Source organism: Malaclemys terrapin, chromosome 2 (genome assembly GCF_027887155.1).
Source record: "Malaclemys terrapin pileata isolate rMalTer1 chromosome 2, rMalTer1.hap1, whole genome shotgun sequence".
In the NCBI taxonomy this organism is placed as follows: domain Eukaryota; kingdom Metazoa; phylum Chordata; order Testudines; family Emydidae; genus Malaclemys; species Malaclemys terrapin.
Window position 1 is genome coordinate 204,189,005 of NC_071506.1, and position 20,106 is coordinate 204,209,110.

Genomic DNA, 20,106 nt, shown 5'->3' on the forward strand with positions numbered 1-20,106 from the left:
CCTATTGTTACAAATAACAGCTATGATTATTATAAATCAAAGAGACCAGCAATTTTTATTTTTTCCCCCTCCCAATTCATATAACGGTCAATACACAAAATTTACAGTTTCCTTTGCATAGGGCCCAATCCTGCACCACCTTTGTGCATAAATGGCTGATAAATTGGGCTCAGTCTGCCAGCTTTCTCTGCTGTTTATGTAATCATTCACACAGCAACAGGGGACAAATTACAAATTTAATATATATATGAAAACACCTGCGAAAATGCTGTTATAAAACCACAACAATTGGATGGTGGACAGATAGGCCAATACTCTACCTGGTCATTTATTTAATCGACCTGATTTCAAACTGACATTGTCCCTTTGAGCCACATTAGAGATATTTAGCAAAGTATGCATTTGGTACCCAGAACTATTTACATGCCAACTTAGCTGGAGGGGGAGAGGGTAGCAGGGGGGAGGGGAAGGGAATCATCTGACATTTCTGGAAGTGCTAAACCATTTTCTCCCCATGCTATGATAAGCTAAGATTCTGGCCAACACAATCCAGTGGGCTCTTCACAATGTCTGAAGTAGCTTATGCAAATATACTTATGAACAAAACACTCAAAACAAACATGCACAAAACCCCAACATTTTGCTTATAGAAGGAAAAATTTCATTCCCACTGGCTAAATCAAGACGAGAAAGGGCACAAAATTGCCAATCCCACCCTTAAGTATAGCCTGGCTGCTGTGAAGCTATAACTGTCAAAGAGCTGGAATGTTGCCAATAGCATTTACTAGTCTTCTCCACATATTATATCTGTAATCAGGCCAGACATAGCAAAGGCCAAGAATAACTCAGCTGCACTTTCGTCAAATGTCCAGTTCTGCTTCCTGTCTTGTTCTTTATTCTTCAAACCTGGTTGCTGGTTAGATTGATATTTATTTCTCTTTTGCTTAGTCCATGATTTATTTGTAATCTCAGTGTGTTACATTTAAAAAAAAAGTTGTATACATATTGAAGAAAGTAAACTTGGCAGAAATGAGAAAGACAAACCTGACCCTTCAAAGGAGCAAATGCAGGAATAAGAATATTTGCTCCCAAGATCTGAGACGTGGCAAAGTTTCTCTTCTACACTCACATGAGTAAATACTAAGTCACCTGAAAAATTTTATCCAAAGTTTCCCCTGACAGCAATGTTATGGAGAAAATAAATGACAAACATTCCTTCCTTAACAAAACCCGTCAGCCAAGAAATGGTTTGTGGGGCCTGCAGTGATTTATAGCTGCAAGATACCTAGAATGCAGAAGCCACGTAAAGCTCTTAAATCTGATGATTGAATCAAATTGTAAATTATAATATATTCTGCAAATGATCTCTCATATACTTTTGTTGTTGCTTGAGTTAAGGCACTGCCGTGTTTGCTAGGAATTTTTACTGAATACTTTACGCATAAATATTTTATGTATCAGGCATGCTTGCTATCGTGATCATAAGTACTTTGTAATACTGCATGCTCTGTAAAGGGAACAGGTGGTGAAGACAGGTGGTGGGGACGGGAGGATAAATCAGGGCTGGTATGGTCAGGTATATATTGGTTTGGGAATTAGGAGAGTGAATATGAGTTGAGGGTAGAGTTACTGCCCATTCATTTTTAAAGAGATGTATTTGGTACCTCATGTACTGCAACTTGTATCTAATAAGGAGTTACTGATCTACATGGTAATTTTCGTTTGATTGTATTAGGTGTGAATTTAAATCAACCTAGTTATGTTGAAATAACTCCCCACCCCTGTGTGAACACTCTTATTCTTGCATAAGAGTTTTTTTTCCAGTTTATTTCATGACAACTGGGAAGATTTCTGGTTTAGATTATGTTACTTCACAAGGGGTTTAGCTTATACTAGAAGAAGCCACTCTTCTAATGGAATAAGAGTGTGCACACAGGGTGTTATATTGGTGTAAATGGTAGAAATTTCCCATGCAGAAGAAGGCTAAAAAGCACTTTATCAATAAAGAATATGCTTTCAAGCAGCAACCACCAAAAAAAAAAAAAAATCATATAATGTAATACAAGTAACCCTGCTGAATAAAACATTATAGGGTGATGTCTCTGAAAAATAAGTTCCTCTTCTTTTTGATATTGTTGTCCCATTTCCTTGAAATAGGAAATGTGAAATGGCCGCATCTTGCCCTGCACAGGGCAGAATGAGAGCTTCCTGGCTCTCACTGTATTCAGCCAAGGGAATGAGAGCTTGGAAAGCCATTCCCCTGCCCCACCTTGGGGGCCTGGGCCTGCTATGCTGCCTAGCTTGGGTTGAGGAGCGACGGGGACAGGGATGCCCAAGGGGGTGGGAAAGCAAAAATTCTGCATGAAAAAAAAAAAAATTCTGTGAGGAACATGAATTCTGCGCAAATTCTGCATTGTGCAGTGGTGCAGAAGTCCAGCAGGAGTAAGGCAGTTGGTGAGAGAAGAGCTAAATGGTGTAATTCAGGCAAGTAGGTGGGATGATTTGGGGGAAGACTGAGAAAACATGGAGTTGTGATCAGAGCTGCATTATATTATAGGGGCATGAGATGGGAGCATATGGTAGGAGTGGGCTACAGGATTTGGGGGTGAGATGGCACAGGGAAGTCAAGAGTGGGGGCAAGGGGTAGGATGGCCTGGGGGAGCAAGTGGGGAGCTAACATGTAGATGAGGCAGTGAGAAATGGAGCAGGATAATCTGTGGAAGAAGAGAATTGTGGGGATTGGGGTGGGATAATCTGAAATGGCGGGGAGGGGGAATGTATGAGAGAGTAGACTAAGTTATTTGAAGTTCAGTTGGCCTGGGGGAGGCAGTGCAAACTGGAATGGGATGGCCTGGGTGAAGGCAGCGAAGAATGAGATGATGCAATAGACTGTAGGATGGGATGTCCTGGCAAAGATAGTTGGCTGAGGTTGGGGCGTGATTGGTAGGATAGTTGGTATACATCCTGGGCATGGGGTGTACAAGAAGCCAGTAGTAGGATATATGAAGGGAGATAATGGGCAGGGGGTGCACTATTACCTTGAAGAAGGTGATTGGGGGACAGGCAATAGGGAGGAAGCAACCCAAGTACAGGGAGGGGTGTGTGGGGGTGTGCATGCAGGTGCACATTGAGGTGTGCACTGAGGCGGCTGGACATCTTGGGAGAGGGAAGGTATGGGGGGGCGGGTGCAGCATTACACTGAAATACAGAGTGGAAGGGATGTGAGTGCAAGCAGAGAGTATGTGGGTGAAGGAAGGTGTAGAAGACATTACACTGCAAAATGAGACTGTGGTATAGGGATGGGGGAGGTAGTGGGGTGCAGGGCCAGGAAGCACTGGGTGTATGACAGGGTGAGGAGGCAATGGGCACAAAGTAGGGTGGTGAGTGCATGACACAGCAGCGAGCATGGTGTGTGTATTGTGGCAGTATGATAAGGTGGTGAGCAGCGCTGAAAATATGATGGGGCAGTGGTCACAGGGGGTAGTGGGTCTGTGAGGGGTGGGGGGACAGTGGAGGCACATTGGTGAGATGGGCACTCAGGTGGGGGCACAGTATGTGTGATGGGGCAGTAAGTGTGTCAGGACACTGGGTGTAATGGGACAGTGAGGGGCAGAGGGAACACTGGAGTGTCATGGGGCAGCAGGTGTGGGGGCCATGGAGGTGCAACGGGGATGGTGGGTGTATGATAGGGCAGTGGGCACTACGGAGAATGATGGGATAGTTGGTGCATGATAGAGCAGAGGGCACTCCGGGTGCACAGGGATGTAATGGAGGCAGAAAGTGTGTGGGGCATTGTGTGTATGCTGGGGCATTGGGGTATGGATTGGCAGTGGGGCGCTGGGTTTAAGCTAGGGCAATGGGGCACTGGGTGTATGACTGGGCAGTGGGGCACTGGGTGTATGACAGGGCAGTGGGGCATTATGGGGTATGGTATGGCAGTGGGAGGCAGTGCGGCACTAGGTGTATGACTGGGCAGTGGGGCATTATGGGGTATGGTGTGGCAGTGGGAGGCAGTGCGGCACTGGGTGTATGACTGGGCAGTGGGGCATTATGGGGTATGGTGTGGCAGTGGGAGGCAGTGCGGCACTGGGTGTATGACAGGGCAGTGGGGCATTATGGGGTATGGTGTGGCAGTGGGAGGCAGTGCGGCACTGGGTGTATGACAGGGCAGTGGGGCATTATGGGGTATGGTGTGGCAGTGGGAGGCAGTGCGGCACTGGGTGTATGACAGGGCAGTGGGGCATTATGGGGTATGGTGTGGCAGTGGGAGGCAGTGCGGCACTGGGTGTATGACTGGGCAGTGGGGCATTATGGGGTATGGTGTGGCAGTGGGAGGCAGTGCGGCACTGGGTGTATGACAGGGCAGTGGGGCATTATGGGGTATGGTGTGGCAGTGGGAGGCAGTGCGGCACTGGGTGTATGACAGGGCAGTGGGACTATGGGGTATGGTAAGGCTTAGGCAGTGGGGCACTGGCTGTAAGACAGGGCAGTGAGGCACTGGGGGTGGACGGGGTATGGTAAGGCAGGCCGGCCTCACCTTGTAGTAGGCGTACTGCAGGAACTTGTAGGGCTCTCGCCTCTGGAACTCGTCGAGCACCTCGCGGCTGGGCTGGGACTGGCGAAAGGCGGGCAGCCCCTGCTTGCAGCGCTTGAGGCACTGCGCCCGCTGCAGCACGTCCGCGAAGAGGCGCAGCTCCGGGAAGCCGGCGAAGCGGGCCGGGGAGCCGCGCGGCGGCAGGCGGGCGGCGCTGCAGTTGAGGTGGCAGAAGGCCTCGCTGTCCCGAAGCAGGCGGTGCAGCCGCATGCTCACCTCCAGGTAGCTGACGCTCTCGGGCCAGTTCTCGTTGCTGTACTGGTCCAGGCCGTAGCGATAGGCGGACTCCAGCGGCATCAGCTCGTCCCGGGGAAAGCTCTTGAAGCTGTAGCGCTCGTACTGCGCCCGCGCCCCGGCCAGCAGTAGCAGCAGCCCCAGCCCCAGAACTCCCGGCCGCTCGCAGCTCATCCTGCCCGCCGCCAGCGCTGCACCCCGACCCGGCACCACGGGACAGTTACCAGCCCGGCGGAAGCACAAAGAGCGGGCAAGGCGGGACCTCGGAAAATGGACAATGGGCCGGCCGGCCCCTTTGCACGGGGGGAGGAGACGGGCCCCAAGCCGGCATGCAGCAGGGGAGGGGAAAGAAGCACTGCGCCTGCCCGCCCAGCACATGAGGTGTCAGAGCCAAATGTAGGGGAACTGTCGGGCAGCCTCACTGCTGCTCCTACATACCAAGAGACACCTCAATACAGGACCGGCTCAATGCCGGGTTTACAATGGCACCAGTGGCTCCATGGAGCCCAACCTGTGCTCAGAAAGGGCCCTGGCCTGCTCCACTTGCACTGTGCCCTGAGACCCTGCTGGCTCACCCCCTGGCACTTACTCCTCTCAGCCTGGCCACACACCCCTGCTCCTCTCTGCCCGCTGGCTAGACCCCAGTGAACCTCTGGCTCTGGGCAGTCTCTGCTTCCTACCCACTGTGTGGCACCACCTGCTGTCTTCCCAGAGCTGAGCTGCCTGGGACTGGTGCAGAAGCCTGGCCAGGCTCAGACAGGTGGGAGTTGGGCTGGAGACAGTAAGGGGGCTTGGCTGGGCCCTTCCAGGCAACTGTGTCTTCAGGGAGCCCAGCCCAGGCAGACCCTGGCTGTTTGATTGGGCCACTCCCAATGGCCTGGATCTATTCCTGGCCCCGGGACCAGCCCTGGCTATGCTGCTGGCTCAAACCCGCAGACACAGTGGCCTCCCAGCAGGGCTGGTGGTTGTGGCTGGTGTTATACCAATAAAAACTAGCAGGATCTTATTAAAGGGGACAAGATAAAGATGCCACATTTATTATGATAATTTGATTTATGACCAATAACTAATATTTTAGTCCTTATACACACACATCCATCAGATGTTCTGCAGCTGCTGCATAGTTACCAGTCCTGCTTGAGTCTGTGGTTTGAGTTTGCAGCTTGTGCGGCTAACTGGCCAGGAAAGCTGGGCACAAGGACGAGCTGGGTCTCTGTTGGGCATGCACCGATGCCCTTCCATGTTGGCAGCAGAATGTTACCCTCCTCCAAAGTTTTCCATCTCACCCATCCTTTTTGTAGGCTTTAGTTTGAATCCAGAGTCTATAGGTCTTGCTGTGTCACGCTGCCTCCAGATTTGGTGATTGATCACCTGTCAATTGCAGACATGACTTTCAGACTCGGACCAGGCTTGGATCTTTTTTTATTGTACCTTTTCTTTTTAGGGTGGATTCTTCTTACTTTGTTAGGGCTCTTGTCTGCATCTTCAGCCGTTGGTGTTTGAACTCTATTTAATCAGGACAGGCTGGGGCTGGAGGTTGATTCCATTATCCATATATACCTCATTCACACATCTAAACTAAACTAATAAGATTACAGCAGGGTTTGCAAAAATGAAGGTTGCAGCAAGCCCTTACAAAATGGAGTAGGCGTTGTGAAATGGGGTTGGAATTACAATATGGCAAACAGTGAACAGAAGTTATATTATAGACAAGTATAATGGATGGCAAACAGTGAACAGAAGTTACACTGTAGGCAAATGTAATAAATGGGAACAGAAGTTACAATACTGAAACAGTGCAAGTCTCAGTGATTTAAGCAGGAATTGGATTGATAGTGAAACTTAAAAAGGCAATTGACTGAACAGGTATGGCTCTTAACAAGCATCTTAATTGTTAATTAGCCAGTTATTGGGCTAACCGGTTATATGAATGAATATTGTTTCATTCATAAAACTTTACTTATGAAGTTACATTAATAAAGTGAAGAATTAAAAACAATTTAATTCATCAGTTCTACAGGGTCTGCGGATCGTCGTGTGGGGAGGGAGCGTTGGTGTGGCGAGGGAGGGGTGCGAGGCCAGCCGCTTCAGCTCCACGGCTGGGAGAAAGGAAAGCCGCAAGGCGCAGCCCGGGCCTTTTGGGGGTGGCTGCTTTAGGGAAGCCCTTTGGCAGCACGCCTCCTTGGCAGCTGGCCCTTTAAAGGTGGGAGGAGGGAGAGGCAGCTGCTGCCCTAAGGTGGCCCTTTTGCCCGGGAAGGCTGCCTGCGGGCCTGGAGCAGTCCCAGCCTCGGCTCGGGGCCAGCAAGTGGGAAGTTGGGTGCTGGTCGCCTCTGGGCTGATCCCCCTGAGGCGGAGGCGGAGGCGGCGGGCCATCCTGCGTCCCCCGGGGCCCTGCGAAGCGGGAGACGGGGCAGGGCGCGGGCGAGGCCTCCGGGCCGGGCGTGCCGGGTTTCCCGGAGCGAGCAAAAGGCAGGCCCAGTGCGGGAGGGCGTCCCCAGGGAGGCGCGAGGTGTGGCGAGCAGCAGGAGCCGTGAGGAAAGCGGAGCGGCAGCGGGTGTGTGGGGGGGGCAGCCGCGGCAGGGTGTGGCGGCGCGCGGGGTTTTTGTGTGGTGGGTGGGTGTGTCGGGTTTGTGAGGGTCCCGTCTGAGGAGAGGGTGCGTGGGGGTGGGGAGGAGGCTTAGGCGTGGTGTGTGCGGGCCCGGGGTCGGGGTCTGCGACTCGTCGTGCGGGGCGGGAGCGTTGGTGTGGCGAGGGAGGGGTGCGAGGTTGGAGGCTGTCGTCGCGTGCCTTGCGCGGGGGGGAGGGACACATATGAGCGGAGCAAGCAGGGCTCGTCTGCGGGCTTGCTTAAAGGCAGGCAAAGCGGCAGGCAACAGCGTCTACGGCCATACCACCCTGAACACGCCCGATCTCGTCTGATCTCGGAAGCTAAGCAGGGTCGGGCCTGGTTAGTACTTGGATGGGAGACCTCCTGGGAATACTGGGTGCTGTAGGCTTTTTGCCTGCCCTCGCCACGCTCTCTGACGCGCCCCGCCTGCAGGACTGCCTCGGGCACGCGCTTTTGCCGCCTCGTCCTGGCTTGCTTCCGCTAAGGTCTCCCAGGCCCTAGCCGCCTCGCCCGCCGCTGCCGAGGGCGAGGGCTTTGGGCACCCGGCTCCGTGGGGCGTTTCTTTTTTTCACCGGCCGGTGCTCTTGGCCCCTGTTGGCGGCAGGTGTGGGTGGGAGGCCAGCTGGCCGCAGCGGCGGCTGGCGCCCCAAGGCCTGCCTGCGCTGGCGCTCGCTGCCAGCCGCTTCAGCTCCGCGGCTGGGAGAAAGGAAAGCCGCAAGGCGCAGCCCGGGCCTTTTGGGGGTGGCTGCTTTAGGGAAGCCCTTTGGCAGCACGCCTCCTTGGCAGCTGGCCCTTTAAAGGTGGGAGGAGGGAGAGGCAGCTGCTGCCCTAAGGTGGCCCTTTTGCCCGGGAAGGCTGCCTGCGGGCCTGGAGCAGTCCCAGCCTCGGCTCGGGGCCAGCAAGTGGGAAGTTGGGTGCTGGTCGCCTCTGGGCTGATCCCCCTGAGGCGGAGGCGGAGGCGGAGGCGGCGGGCCATCCTGCGTCCCCCGGGGCCCTGCGAAGCGGGAGACGGGGCAGGGCGCGGGCGAGGCCTCCGGGCCGGGCGTGCCGGGTTTCCCGGAGCGAGCAAAAGGCAGGCCCAGTGCGGGAGGGCGTCCCCAGGGAGGCGCGAGGTGTGGCGAGCAGCAGGAGCCGTGAGGAAAGCGGAGCGGCAGCGGGTGTGTGGGGGGGGCAGCCGCGGCAGGGTGTGGCGGCGCGCGGGGTTTTTGTGTGGTGGGTGGGTGTGTCGGGTTTGTGAGGGTCCCGTCTGAGGAGAGGGTGCGTGGGGGTGGGGAGGAGGCTTAGGCGTGGTGTGTGCGGGCCCGGGGTCGGGGTCTGCGGCTCGTCGTGCGGGGCGGGAGCGTTGGTGTGGCGAGGGAGGGGTGCGAGGCCGGAGGCTGTTGTCGTGTGCCTTGCGCGGGGGGGAGGGACACGTGTGAGCGGAGCAAGCAGGGCTCGTCTGCGGGCTTGCTTAAAGGCAGGCAACGCGGCAGGCAACAGCGTCTACGGCCATACCACCCTGAACACGCCCGATCTCATCTGATCTCGGAAGCTAAGCAGGGTCGGGCCTGGTTAGTACTTGGATGGGAGACCTCCTGGGAATACTGGGCGCTGTAGGCTTTTTGCCTGCCCTCGCCACGCTCTCTGACGCGCCCCGCCTGCAGGACTGCCTCGGGCACGCGCTTTTGCCGCCTCGTCCTGGCTTGCTTCCGCTAAGGTCTCCCAGGCCCTAGCCGCCTCGCCCGCCGCTGCCGAGGGCGAGGGCTTTGGGCACCCGGCTCCGTGGGGCGTTTCTTTTTTTCACCGGCCGGTGCTCTTGGCCCCTGTTGGCGGCAGGTGTGGGTGGGAGGCCAGCTGGCCGCAGCGGCGGCTGGCGCCCTGTGACGTTATTGACATAAACTGGGACCATATAGATCATTGTTGCAACCAAGGTCCTGTAGTGGCACCCAAATCTTGTATAAAGGGGGTCAAATGGGGTGTCTAGGACAAGGTTATGGTTTACTGGTTATGATTATGCTGTCTATATGTATGTATCAGTTTTGTAGTCGAAGTTATGAATATTGGCTCTATACTGTCTGTATGGCAAACTTATGCTATGCTTCTGGGGGACATCCCAGACAAGCTGAGATTAGCTCTGCCTAGCCTGCTTGATGGACCATTAAGGACCATCAGCTATACAATGGACCCATTGAGAGAAGGCAGATACGCCTTGTACCTCAGCAAAGTATGCAGGGACTGGCCCATGTGACTCCAGACTCGATTTTGCTGTAACTTTCCACAGTAAGAACAAAGAGGTGATCTTACACCTGGAAGAGACTATATAAGGCTGATGCCTGATCTCCATCTTGTCTTCAATCCTGCTTCTTACCTCTGGAGGGACTTTGCTACAAACTGAAGCTCTGAACAAAGGACTGAATGACCCATCCCAGCTGGGGATGTATTCCAGAGACTTGATTTGAGCCTGCAGTTTGTTCCATCGCTGCTGCAGGCCTGAACCAAGAGCTGTGCCATTGCTGTGTGTGGTTGATTCCATTTAACCAATTCTAGCTCTCATCTCTATCTTTTTCCTTTTGTGAATAAACCTTTGGATTTTGGATTCTAGAGGATTGGCAGTAGCGTGATTTGTGGGTAGGGTCTGACTTGTATATTGACCTGGGTCTGGGGCTTGGTCCTTTGGGATCAGGAGAACCTTTTTCTTTTACTGGGGTAGTGGTTTTATAACCATTTGTCCCCATAACGTGTGGCACTGGCGGTGATACTGGGAAACTGGAGTGTCTTGGGAGATTGCTTGTGAGACTTGCGGTTGGCCAGTGGGGTGAGACCGAAGTCTTAGTCTGGCTGGTTTGGTTTGCCTTAGAGGTGGAAAAGCCCCGGCCTTGGGCTGTAGCTGCCCTATTTGAGCAATTTGTCCTGAGTTGGCACTCTCGGTTGGGTTCCGCCAGAACCGCATTGTCACAGTGGCGTAGTCGTGCTTGGATCCACAGAACCAGGTCAATTAAGCTTTGGGTCAGAACCCCACGCTGTCCAAATTTGAGTTTTGGGATTGAGAGTTTTGTTGGTTAAAGAACTGCTGCAATGGCTGAGCAAAGAGCATATGAGGGACTTGGCAAAATAGCCCTGGAAAATTTGTGTTCAGAAAAGAGGATATGCTTTAGAAAGAAAGCTACAAAGGAAGAACTGAGAAATCTGTTAATAGCCAGTGATCAGGGGGCAAGAGCACAGCCCTTACCTGAGGCTGCAGAAGATGCGGAAAAAATTAGGATGCAAAGGGTGACAAGTAAACTGCAATTTGAGCATGAACAGAAGCTAGCAGATCTTCGATTGCTGGAGAAGCAAAAAATAGCAGAATTAGAAAGAGAGAGAGAGAAGGAGGCTGCTGAGAGAGAGAAAGAAGCCGATCAAAGAAAGAAGGAGGCTGATGAGAGAGAAGAGAGAGCTCGTAAGGGACGTCTAGAGCTGCTCGCTGCTGAGCAGGAGACTCACAGGATGGAACAGGAGACGGCCAGACTTCAGCTCCAAGTAATGGAAGAGCGGAGAAAGTCATCCCCACCTGGTACTCCACCTCCCCCCCGCCATGAGAAAAACTGGGAAAGGATGTGTCCCATTTACAATGATACTGAGGATATAGAGGAGTTTTTGTCTACCTTTGAACGCCTCTGCAATCTGTACCAGATCCCCGAGGGTCAGCGAATGCCTGTCCTGCTGACCAGACTGACTGGAAAAGCCAGGGAGGTATTTAATGACTTGGGGGAACAAGAAGCCTTGGATTATGGGCAGTTTAAAGATTCTGTGTTAAGGCGATTCAAGGTTACTCCTGAATCTTACAGAGTTAAGTTTAGAGAGTTTAAAATGCCTAAGGATTGTACTTTTGTAGAATGTGCTCATAAGCTGATGGGTTTTGTTAAAAAGTGGGTTGTGGGGGCCAAGGCGCATGGGAGTTTTGAAAAACTGCTGGATTTAATAACTTTGGAACAGTTCTTAGACATTGTGCCGGACAATGTGAGAGCAGCTGTGTGTGACAGGGACCCTGAGTCAGTCCTACGGGCAGCAGAGATTGCGGATGCCCATACCCAAAACAGGGCTCAAGAAGGGTGTAAAACCCCGGGGAAAACTGATCACCATTCTCCCCAGTTCAAGAGGAGGGAAGGATTTAAAAATAAACCTGACTCTTCTAAAGGAGTTCAAGGGGATCCGGGGGGTAGGAACTCACATCCCAGGACGGAACAGGTTACATGCTATCACTGTGGTATGCTGGGCCACATGAGACCAGACTGCCCGACACTGAAGGGCAGCCCAAAACCAGCAACCCCAAATGCCACGGCCAATGCTAACCCTGTTGTTGTAAACTCACAGGCAAGCCACACAGAGCCCAGCATTGGTGCCCTGTGTGCAAATGCTGTTTCTGTGGTCTCGGAAGAATCTGACCTTAAAACTCACATTAGAGCTAAATATGGGGGAAATAATGCAGAGTTTATTAGCAGTGCAGAAGTAAATGGAGTGAGGTGTATGGCATGGAGGGACACCGCAGCAGATATTACTCTGGTTAAAGCAAGTCTGGTCAGGAAGGAAGATTATTTGCCAGGTGAAGATGTAACTGTTGTAGCCTTATCTAAGTATTTTGTCAGGGTGCCTTTGGCTAAAATCCACCTGAAATGGAAGGGATTGGAGGGCACCATGGTTGTGGGAGTAAAAGACATAATCCCTAAGGATATTATGATTGGAAATGATATTAAAGCTATGGTCAGTCAAGTTAATACAAACCAGGCACAAGAGAGGATTGATCCTAAGGTTGTGCCTATGGAGGGTTTCTCCAAAAGTTTGTCTTTGGAAAGTAGCTGTTTGGCTGTGAATGGAGTTTCTGAATATCTATCTAATGTCTCAGAAGTAAATCTGGAATTAGATCAAGCGAAGGGAGAGGAGAACAAGGAGATTTTGGATGAGCCTAGGCAGTCTTGTGAGCTGATGGCTTTATCTAGTCAGCAGTTTGGGAAGGCAAGGAGAGTGGAAGATGAGTGTCCCTATACCTTGTCTGTTTCCTGTGCGAAGAATAGTGACAGTGAAGGAAATGTGCCTGTGTCTGTCAGGGGTATTGACTTGCCTATGGAGGAAGCTACCCCAGTCTCCAAGCAGTTGTCTGTGAACAGCCCGGTGTGCTGGGACAAGGGAAATGAAATCCCAAACTATATGTCCAGTAAAGAAAAATGCGTCTCCAGCTCTTTTTTGTCTGTGGAGCAGACAGAAGGTGCCTTTCGGCCTATGATGGTTGAGAGTAATTTAGTTGTCTCAGAGTTGGTTCTGGATTCAACTAAAGCCCAGGAAGGGAATGGTCCTAAGTTTGCATCTGCTGGGGAGAATGGCACCGTAGCTAGGTTGCATCCAGTTAGTGTCTTAGCAAAATCCCAGAGACCAGACAATTCTGATGCTTGTATTGGGCCTGTTGCTCATGTGTGGTTGGAGAAGGGTGTAACAACTCTGTCTGATCCGGGTGATACCCTAGCCAGGGCACAAGGAGAGCAGAAAGGTAATTTGGTTGTGTTACCTACGGACAGTTTAACAACTTGTAGCAAAAAGGAAAAAATTCCTAAGCTGGTGTGTGGCAAAGAGAAGGGAAGTATTTCTAACCTTTTAACTAGGAAGCCTATGGGTTCACCTGAAAGGGGATTGTGTAGAGATCTGCCTGATGGGCCAGAGGTGATCCTGAATGTAAGTAAGACCCAGACAGAGTCTGTTGTTGCTCAGGAAAGTGTGCCTTTAGAGCAAGCCCTAGGTGAAGAGGGTAAGGGCAGAATTTCTGTGAGGGGTGAATTGCTGCTTAGAAAAGCTCCTGGAGAAAGGAATCCTCATGGTACTCGGTGCAAGCAGTTCCCTGCAACTGAAGGGTGTGAGAGTGATTTAATCAAGGAAGTTTCAGTTCCTAGCAGCCAAAAATTGTCTGTTGTGAATGGATCCTCTGACTTTCCTTTTAAAAGATCCAGTGTGGGTAGCTTTGAGAAGGTCTCAGAGGAAGTAAAAGTTGTTAAGGAATTGAGGCATCCCTATAACCGAGTGGCTGTGTGGGGCCAACTTGTTGGGGAGACAATGGTGTTGGAACAGGAATGTCTCCTTTCTGATTCTTTAAATGAGCAGTTTGTGCTTCAGGGTTTGAGGACAGATTTGGTTACTGATGTGTCAGAGCAGAGCAGTTTTATGGCTAAATGCTTGAGGATGCGGGGGAGAGCAAGCAAACTCTCACCTGCAGACTCTTTGGATTTGTGTGGTATCTCTTTAAGACAGAGTCCAGCCTTGGAGATGATAGCAGTTACGAATATGAAAACTGGTGGACTGGCTCTGGTCTGGGGTAGTGCAAATTACTTGCCTGGCTGGGAAAGGAAGGACTTGCTAATAGCTGTTAGCACAGAGGGCCCACCCCATCAGCCAGTGAATTCTGTTAAGCAAGAGAAATCGGGGTTTGATCCTGCAGGACAAGGAGGAAAGAGAACGCTGAATTTTGCAAAGGGAAGCCACAGGTTAACCCTAAAATGCCCCAACTCCAATGGTATTGAGCCAAAGGTGTGGCATGACAAACATGACTGTAGATGGACACTTGCAATGAACTTGTTGTTATTGCTAAATTTTGTAATTAACAATGTGCCTAATCTTTTGGAGAATCCCTTGAACATGTTAAAAGGAATACATGAAAACACACGTTATGTTAAAAGGCCTTGTTACACTGGGGTTTCACAGGTAATGCCTATAAACAATATGGGAACTTTTCACAGGGGAAAAGACATTCCAGACCTAATGTGCTGTATGAAAAGGAAGACTGAGGCACACTACCATATTGCTTTCATGGCTAAATGCCAAGATTCCTGGACTATGAAGAACATTAATATCTGCATTTATTCGATGTTAATTGGGTTCCAAACATTTGCCCGAGCTTGTATGGATAAAGTAGCAGTCTTCTTTAGCTCTTGGCAAGATCACATGGCACATACAGGAACCATGCTGCCAGAGCAGATCCAATCCACTATTGTTCTAACTAAGTGTTACCTTGAGTTTGTAAAGAGGTTCAATCATGTGGTTGAACATGATTTTGATAAACCATTTCTGTTATACACTGGTACGGCTTCTAACCCAATACTAGCTGTAGTGAGACAGAACCCAGGATGGGGAGCTCTTGGGATGCAGTCAGTGATGTTTGTGTCATCCCTTCCTGCATCAATTTTGCGTTGGGGGTGTGACGTTATTGACATAAACTGGGACCATATAGATCATTGTTGCAACCAAGGTCCTGTAGTGGCACCCAAATCTTGTATAAAGGGGGTCAAATGGGGTGTCTAGGACAAGGTTATGGTTTACTGGTTATGATTATGCTGTCTATATGTATGTATCAGTTTTGTAGTCGAAGTTATGAATATTGGCTCTATACTGTCTGTATGGCAAACTTATGCTATGCTTCTGGGGGACATCCCAGACAAGCTGAGATTAGCTCTGCCTAGCCTGCTTGATGGACCATTAAGGACCATCAGCTATACAATGGACCCATTGAGAGAAGGCAGATACGCCTTGTACCTCAGCAAAGTATGCAGGGACTGGCCCATGTGACTCCAGACTCGATTTTGCTGTAACTTTCCACAGTAAGAACAAAGAGGTGATCTTACACCTGGAAGAGACTATATAAGGCTGATGCCTGATCTCCATCTTGTCTTCAATCCTGCTTCTTACCTCTGGAGGGACTTTGCTACAAACTGAAGCTCTGAACAAAGGACTGAATGACCCATCCCAGCTGGGGATGTATTCCAGAGACTTGATTTGAGCCTGCAGTTTGTTCCATCGCTGCTGCAGGCCTGAACCAAGAGCTGTGCCATTGCTGTGTGTGGTTGATTCCATTTAACCAATTCTAGCTCTCATCTCTATCTTTTTCCTTTTGTGAATAAACCTTTGGATTTTGGATTCTAGAGGATTGGCAGTAGCGTGATTTGTGGGTAGGGTCTGACTTGTATATTGACCTGGGTCTGGGGCTTGGTCCTTTGGGATCAGGAGAACCTTTTTCTTTTACTGGGGTAGTGGTTTTATAACCATTTGTCCCCATAACGTGTGGCACTGGCGGTGATACTGGGAAACTGGAGTGTCTTGGGAGATTGCTTGTGAGACTTGCGGTTGGCCAGTGGGGTGAGACCGAAGTCTTAGTCTGGCTGGTTTGGTTTGCCTTAGAGGTGGAAAAGCCCCGGCCTTGGGCTGTAGCTGCCCTATTTGAGCAATTTGTCCTGAGTTGGCACTCTCGGTTGGGTTCCGCCAGAACGGCATTGTCACACGCCCCAAGGCCTGCCTGCGCTGGCGCTCGCTGCCAGCCGCTTCAGCTCCGCGGCTGGGAGAAAGGAAAGCCGCAAGGCGCAGCCCGGGCCTTTTGGGGGTGGCTGCTTTAGGGAAGCCCTTTGGCAGCACGCCTCCTTGGCAGCTGGCCCTTTAAAGGTGGGAGGAGGGAGAGGCAGCTGCTGCCCTAAGGTGGCCCTTTTGCCCGGGAAGGCTGCCTGCGGGCCTGGAGCAGTCCCAGCCTCGGCTCGGGGCCAGCAAGTGGGAAGTTGGGTGCTGGTCGCCTCTGGGCTGATCCCCCTGAGGCGGAGGCGGAGGCGGAGGCGGCGGGCCATCCTGCGTCCCCCGGGGCCCTGCGAAGCGGGAGACGGGGCAGGGCGCGGGCGAGGCCTCCGGGCCGGGCGTGCCGGGTTTCCCGGAGCGAGCAAAAGGCAGGCCCAGTGCGGGAGGGCGTCCCCAGGGAGGCGCGAGGTGTGGCGAGCAGCAGGAGCCGTGAGGAAAGCGGAGCGGCAGCGGGTGTGTGGGGGGGGCAGCCGCGGCAGGGTGTGGCGGCGCGCGGGGTTTTTGTGTGGTGGGTGGGTGTGTCGGGTTTGTGAGGGTCCCGTCTGAGGAGAGGGTGCGTGGGGGTGGGGAGGAGGCTTAGGCGTGGTGTGTGCGGGCCCGGGGTCGGGGTCTGCGGCTCGTCGTGCGGGGCGGGAGCGTTGGTGTGGCGAGGGAGGGGTGCGAGGCCGGAGGCTGTCGTCGCGTGCCTTGCGCGGGGGGGAGGGAGACGTGTGAGCAGAGCAAGCAGGGCTCGTCTGCGGGCTTGCTTAAAGGCAGGCAAAGCGGCAGGCAACAGCGTCTACGGCCATACCACCCTGAACACGCCCGATCTCGTCTGATCTCAGAAGCTAAGCAGGGTCAGGCCTGGTTAGTACTTGGATGGGAGACCTCCTGGGAATACTGGGTGCTGTAGGCTTTTTGCCTGCCCTCGCCACGCTCTCTGACGCGCCCCGCCTGCAGGACTGCCTCGGGCACGCGCTTTTGCCGCCTCGTCCTGGCTTGCTTCCGCTAAGGTCTCCCAGGCCCTAGCCGCCTCGCCCGCCGCTGCCGAGGGCGAGGGCTTTGGGCACCCGGCTCCGTGGGGCGTTTCTTTTTTTCACCGGCCGGTGCTCTTGGCCCCTGTTGGCGGCAGGTGTGGGTGGGAGGCCAGCTGGCCGCAGCGGCGGCTGGCGCCCCAAGGCCTGCCTGCGCTGGCGCTCGCTGCCAGCCGCTTCAGCTCCGCGGCTGGGAGAAAGGAAAGCCGCAAGGCGCAGCCCGGGCCTTTTGGGGGTGGCTGCTTTAGGGAAGCCCTTTGGCAGCACGCCTCCTTGGCAGCTGGCCCTTTAAAGGTGGGAGGAGGGAGAGGCAGCTGCTGCCCTAAGGTGGCCCTTTTGCCCGGGAAGGCTGCCTGCGGGCCTGGAGCAGTCCCAGCCTCGGCTCGGGGCCAGCAAGTGGGAAGTTGGGTGCTGGTCGCCTCTGGGCTGATCCCCCTGAGGCGGAGGCGGAGGCGGCGGGCCATCCTGCGTCCCCCGGGGCCCTGCGAAGCGGGAGACGGGGCAGGGCGCGGGCGAGGCCTCCGGGCCGGGCGTGCCGGGTTTCCCGGAGCGAGCAAAAGGCAGGCCCAGTGCGGGAGGGCGTCCCCAGGGAGGCGCGAGGTGTGGCGAGCAGCAGGAGCCGTGAGGAAAGCGGAGCGGCAGCGGGTGTGTGGGGGGGGCAGCCGCGGCAGGGTGTGGCGGCGCGCGGGGTTTTTGTGTGGTGGGTGGGTGTGTCGGGTTTGTGAGGGTCCCGTCTGAGGAGAGGGTGCGTGGGGGTGGGGAGGAGGCTTAGGCGTGGTGTGTGCGGGCCCGGGGTCGGGGTCTGCGGCTCGTCGTGCGGGGCGGGAGCGTTGGTGTGGCGAGGGAGGGGTGCGAGGCCGGAGGCTGTCGTCGCGTGCCTTGCGCGGGGGGGAGGGAGACGTGTGAGCAGAGCAAGCAGGGCTCGTCTGCGGGCTTGCTTAAAGGCAGGCAAAGCGGCAGGCAACAGCGTCTACGGCCATACCACCCTGAACACGCCCGATCTCGTCTGATCTCGGAAGCTAAGCAGGGTCAGGCCTGGTTAGTACTTGGATGGGAGACCTCCTGGGAATACTGGGTGCTGTAGGCTTTTTGCCTGCCCTCGCCACGCTCTCTGACGCGCCCCGCCTGCAGGACTGCCTCGGGCACGCGCTTTTGCCGCCTCGTCCTGGCTTGCTTCCGCTAAGGTCTCCCAGGCCCTAGCCGCCTCGCCCGCCGCTGCCGAGGGCGAGGGCTTTGGGCACCCGGCTCCGTGGGGCGTTTCTTTTTTTCACCGGCCGGTGCTCTTGGCCCCTGTTGGCGGCAGGTGTGGGTGGGAGGCCAGCTGGCCGCAGCGGCGGCTGGCGCCCCAAGGCCTGCCTGCGCTGGCGCTCGCTGCCAGCCGCTTCAGCTCCGCGGCTGGGAGAAAGGAAAGCCGCAAGGCGCAGCCCGGGCCTTTTGGGGGTGGCTGCTTTAGGGAAGCCCTTTGGCAGCACGCCTCCTTGGCAGCTGGCCCTTTAAAGGTGGGAGGAGGGAGAGGCAGCTGCTGCCCTAAGGTGGCCCTTTTGCCCGGGAAGGCTGCCTGCGGGCCTGGAGCAGTCCCAGCCTCGGCTCGGGGCCAGCAAGTGGGAAGTTGGGTGCTGGTCGCCTCTGGGCTGATCCCCCTGAGGCGGAGGCGGAGGCGGAGGCGGAGGCGGCGGGCCATCCTGCGTCCCCCGGGGCCCTGCGAAGCGGGAGACGGGGCAGGGCGCGGGCGAGGCCTCCGGGCCGGGCGTGCCGGGTTTCCCGGAGCGAGCAAAAGGCAGGCCCAGTGCGGGAGGGCGTCCCCAGGGAGGCGCGAGGTGTGGCGAGCAGCAGGAGCCGTGAGGAAAGCGGAGCGGCAGCGGGTGTGTGGGGGGGGCAGCCGCGGCAGGGTGTGGCGGCGCGCGGGGTTTTTGTGTGGTGGGTGGGTGTGTCGGGTTTGTGAGGGTCCCGTCTGAGGAGAGGGTGCGTGGGGGTGGGGAGGAGGCTTAGGCGTGGTGTGTGCGGGCCCGGGGTCGGGGTCTGCGGCTCGTCGTGCGGGGCGGGAGCGTTGGTGTGGCGAGGGAGGGGTGCGAGGCCGGAGGCTGTCGTCGCGTGCCTTGCGCGGGGGGGAGGGAGACGTGTGAGCGGAGCAAGCAGGGCTCGTCTGCGGGCTTGCTTAAAGGCAGGCAAAGCGGCAGGCAACAGCGTCTACGGCCATACCACCCTGAACACGCCCGATCTCGTCTGATCTCGGAAGCTAAGCAGGGTCGGGCCTGGTTAGTACTTGGATGGGAGACCTCCTGGGAATACTGGGTGCTGTAGGCTTTTTGCCTGCCCTCGCCACGCTCTCTGACGCGCCCCGCCTGCAGGACTGCCTCGGGCACGCGCTTTTGCCGCCTCGTCCTGGCTTGCTTCCGCTAAGGTCTCCCAGGCCCTAGCCGCCTCGCCCGCCGCTGCCGAGGGCGAGGGCTTTGGGCACCCGGCTCCGTGGGGCGTTTCTTTTTTTCACCGGCCGGTGCTCTTGGCCCCTGTTGGCGGCAGGTGTGGGTGGGAGGCCAGCTGGCCGCAGCGGCGGCTGGCGCCCCAAGGCCTGCCTGCGCTGGCGCTCGCTGCCAGCCGCTTCAGCTCCGCGGCTGGGAGAAAGGAAAGCCGCAAGGCGCAGCCCGGGCCTTTTGGGGGTGGCTGCTTTAGGGAAGCCCTTTGGCAGCACGCCTCCTTGGCAGCTGGCCCTTTAAAGGTGGGAGGAGGGAGAGGCAGCTGCTGCCCTAAGGTGGCCCTTTTGCCCGGGAAGGCTGCCTGCGGGCCTGGAGCAGTCCCAGCCTCGGCTCGGGGCCAGCAAGTGGGAAGTTGGGTGCTGGTCGCCTCTGGGCTGATCCCCCTGAGGCGGAGGCGGAGGCGGAGGCGGCGGGCCATCCTGCGTCCCCCGGGGCCCTGCGAAGCGGGAGACGGGGCAGGGCGCGGGCGAGGCCTCCGGGCCGGGCGTGCCGGGTTTCCCGGAGCGAGCAAAAGGCAGGCCCAGTGCGGGAGGGCGTCCCCAGGGAGGCGCGAGGTGTGGCGAGCAGCAGGAGCCGTGAGGAAAGCGGAGCGGCAGCGGGTGTGTGGGGGGGGCAGCCGCGGCAGGGTGTGGCGGCGCGCGGGGTTTTTGTGTGGTGGGTGGGTGTGTCGGGTTTGTGAGGGTCCCGTCTGAGGAGAGGGTGCGTGGGGGTGGGGAGGAGGCTTAGGCGTGGTGTGTGCGGGCCCGGGGTCGGGGTCTGCGGCTCGTCGTGCGGGGCGGGAGCGTTGGTGTGGCGAGGGAGGGGTGCGAGGCCGGAGGCTGTCGTCGCGTGCCTTGCGCGGGGGGGAGG

At 55.4% G+C, this 20,106-nt stretch overlaps 1 protein-coding gene and 5 non-coding genes across 8 annotated transcripts in view; 5 read left to right on the forward strand and 1 right to left on the reverse strand.

The window, feature by feature from the left end:
• Positions 1-5,228, reverse strand: part of CRTAP (cartilage associated protein) — a 41,729-nt gene extending 36,501 nt beyond the window's left edge. The window contains exon 1 of one of the 3 annotated variants that reach the window (XM_054019515.1): positions 4,811-5,225. In XM_054019515.1, coding sequence (XP_053875490.1) covers positions 4,811-5,206 — 396 coding nt within the window. In that variant the 5' untranslated portion in view covers positions 5,207-5,225. Of the gene's footprint in view, positions 1-4,537 lie in introns of all 3 variants that reach the window. The other 2 variants (XM_054019513.1, XM_054019514.1) reach the window with 2 other exon arrangements.
• Positions 5,229-7,705: 2,477 nt separating this feature from the next.
• On the forward strand, positions 7,706-7,824 carry LOC128833213 (5S ribosomal RNA). Its single transcript, XR_008444132.1, has one exon. It is a non-coding gene; the product is annotated as a 5S ribosomal RNA (ribosomal RNA).
• Positions 7,825-8,916: 1,092 nt separating this feature from the next.
• Positions 8,917-9,035, forward strand: LOC128833313 (5S ribosomal RNA). Its single transcript, XR_008444200.1, has one exon. It is a non-coding gene; the product is annotated as a 5S ribosomal RNA (ribosomal RNA).
• Positions 9,036-16,546: 7,511 nt separating this feature from the next.
• LOC128833214 (5S ribosomal RNA) lies at positions 16,547-16,665 on the forward strand. The gene has a single exon (XR_008444133.1). It is a non-coding gene; the product is annotated as a 5S ribosomal RNA (ribosomal RNA).
• Positions 16,666-17,751: 1,086 nt separating this feature from the next.
• On the forward strand, positions 17,752-17,870 carry LOC128833317 (5S ribosomal RNA). The gene has a single exon (XR_008444204.1). It is a non-coding gene; the product is annotated as a 5S ribosomal RNA (ribosomal RNA).
• A 1,098-nt stretch (positions 17,871-18,968) lies between these two features.
• Positions 18,969-19,087, forward strand: LOC128833302 (5S ribosomal RNA). The gene has a single exon (XR_008444190.1). It is a non-coding gene; the product is annotated as a 5S ribosomal RNA (ribosomal RNA).
• Positions 19,088-20,106: the final 1,019 nt, after the last annotated feature.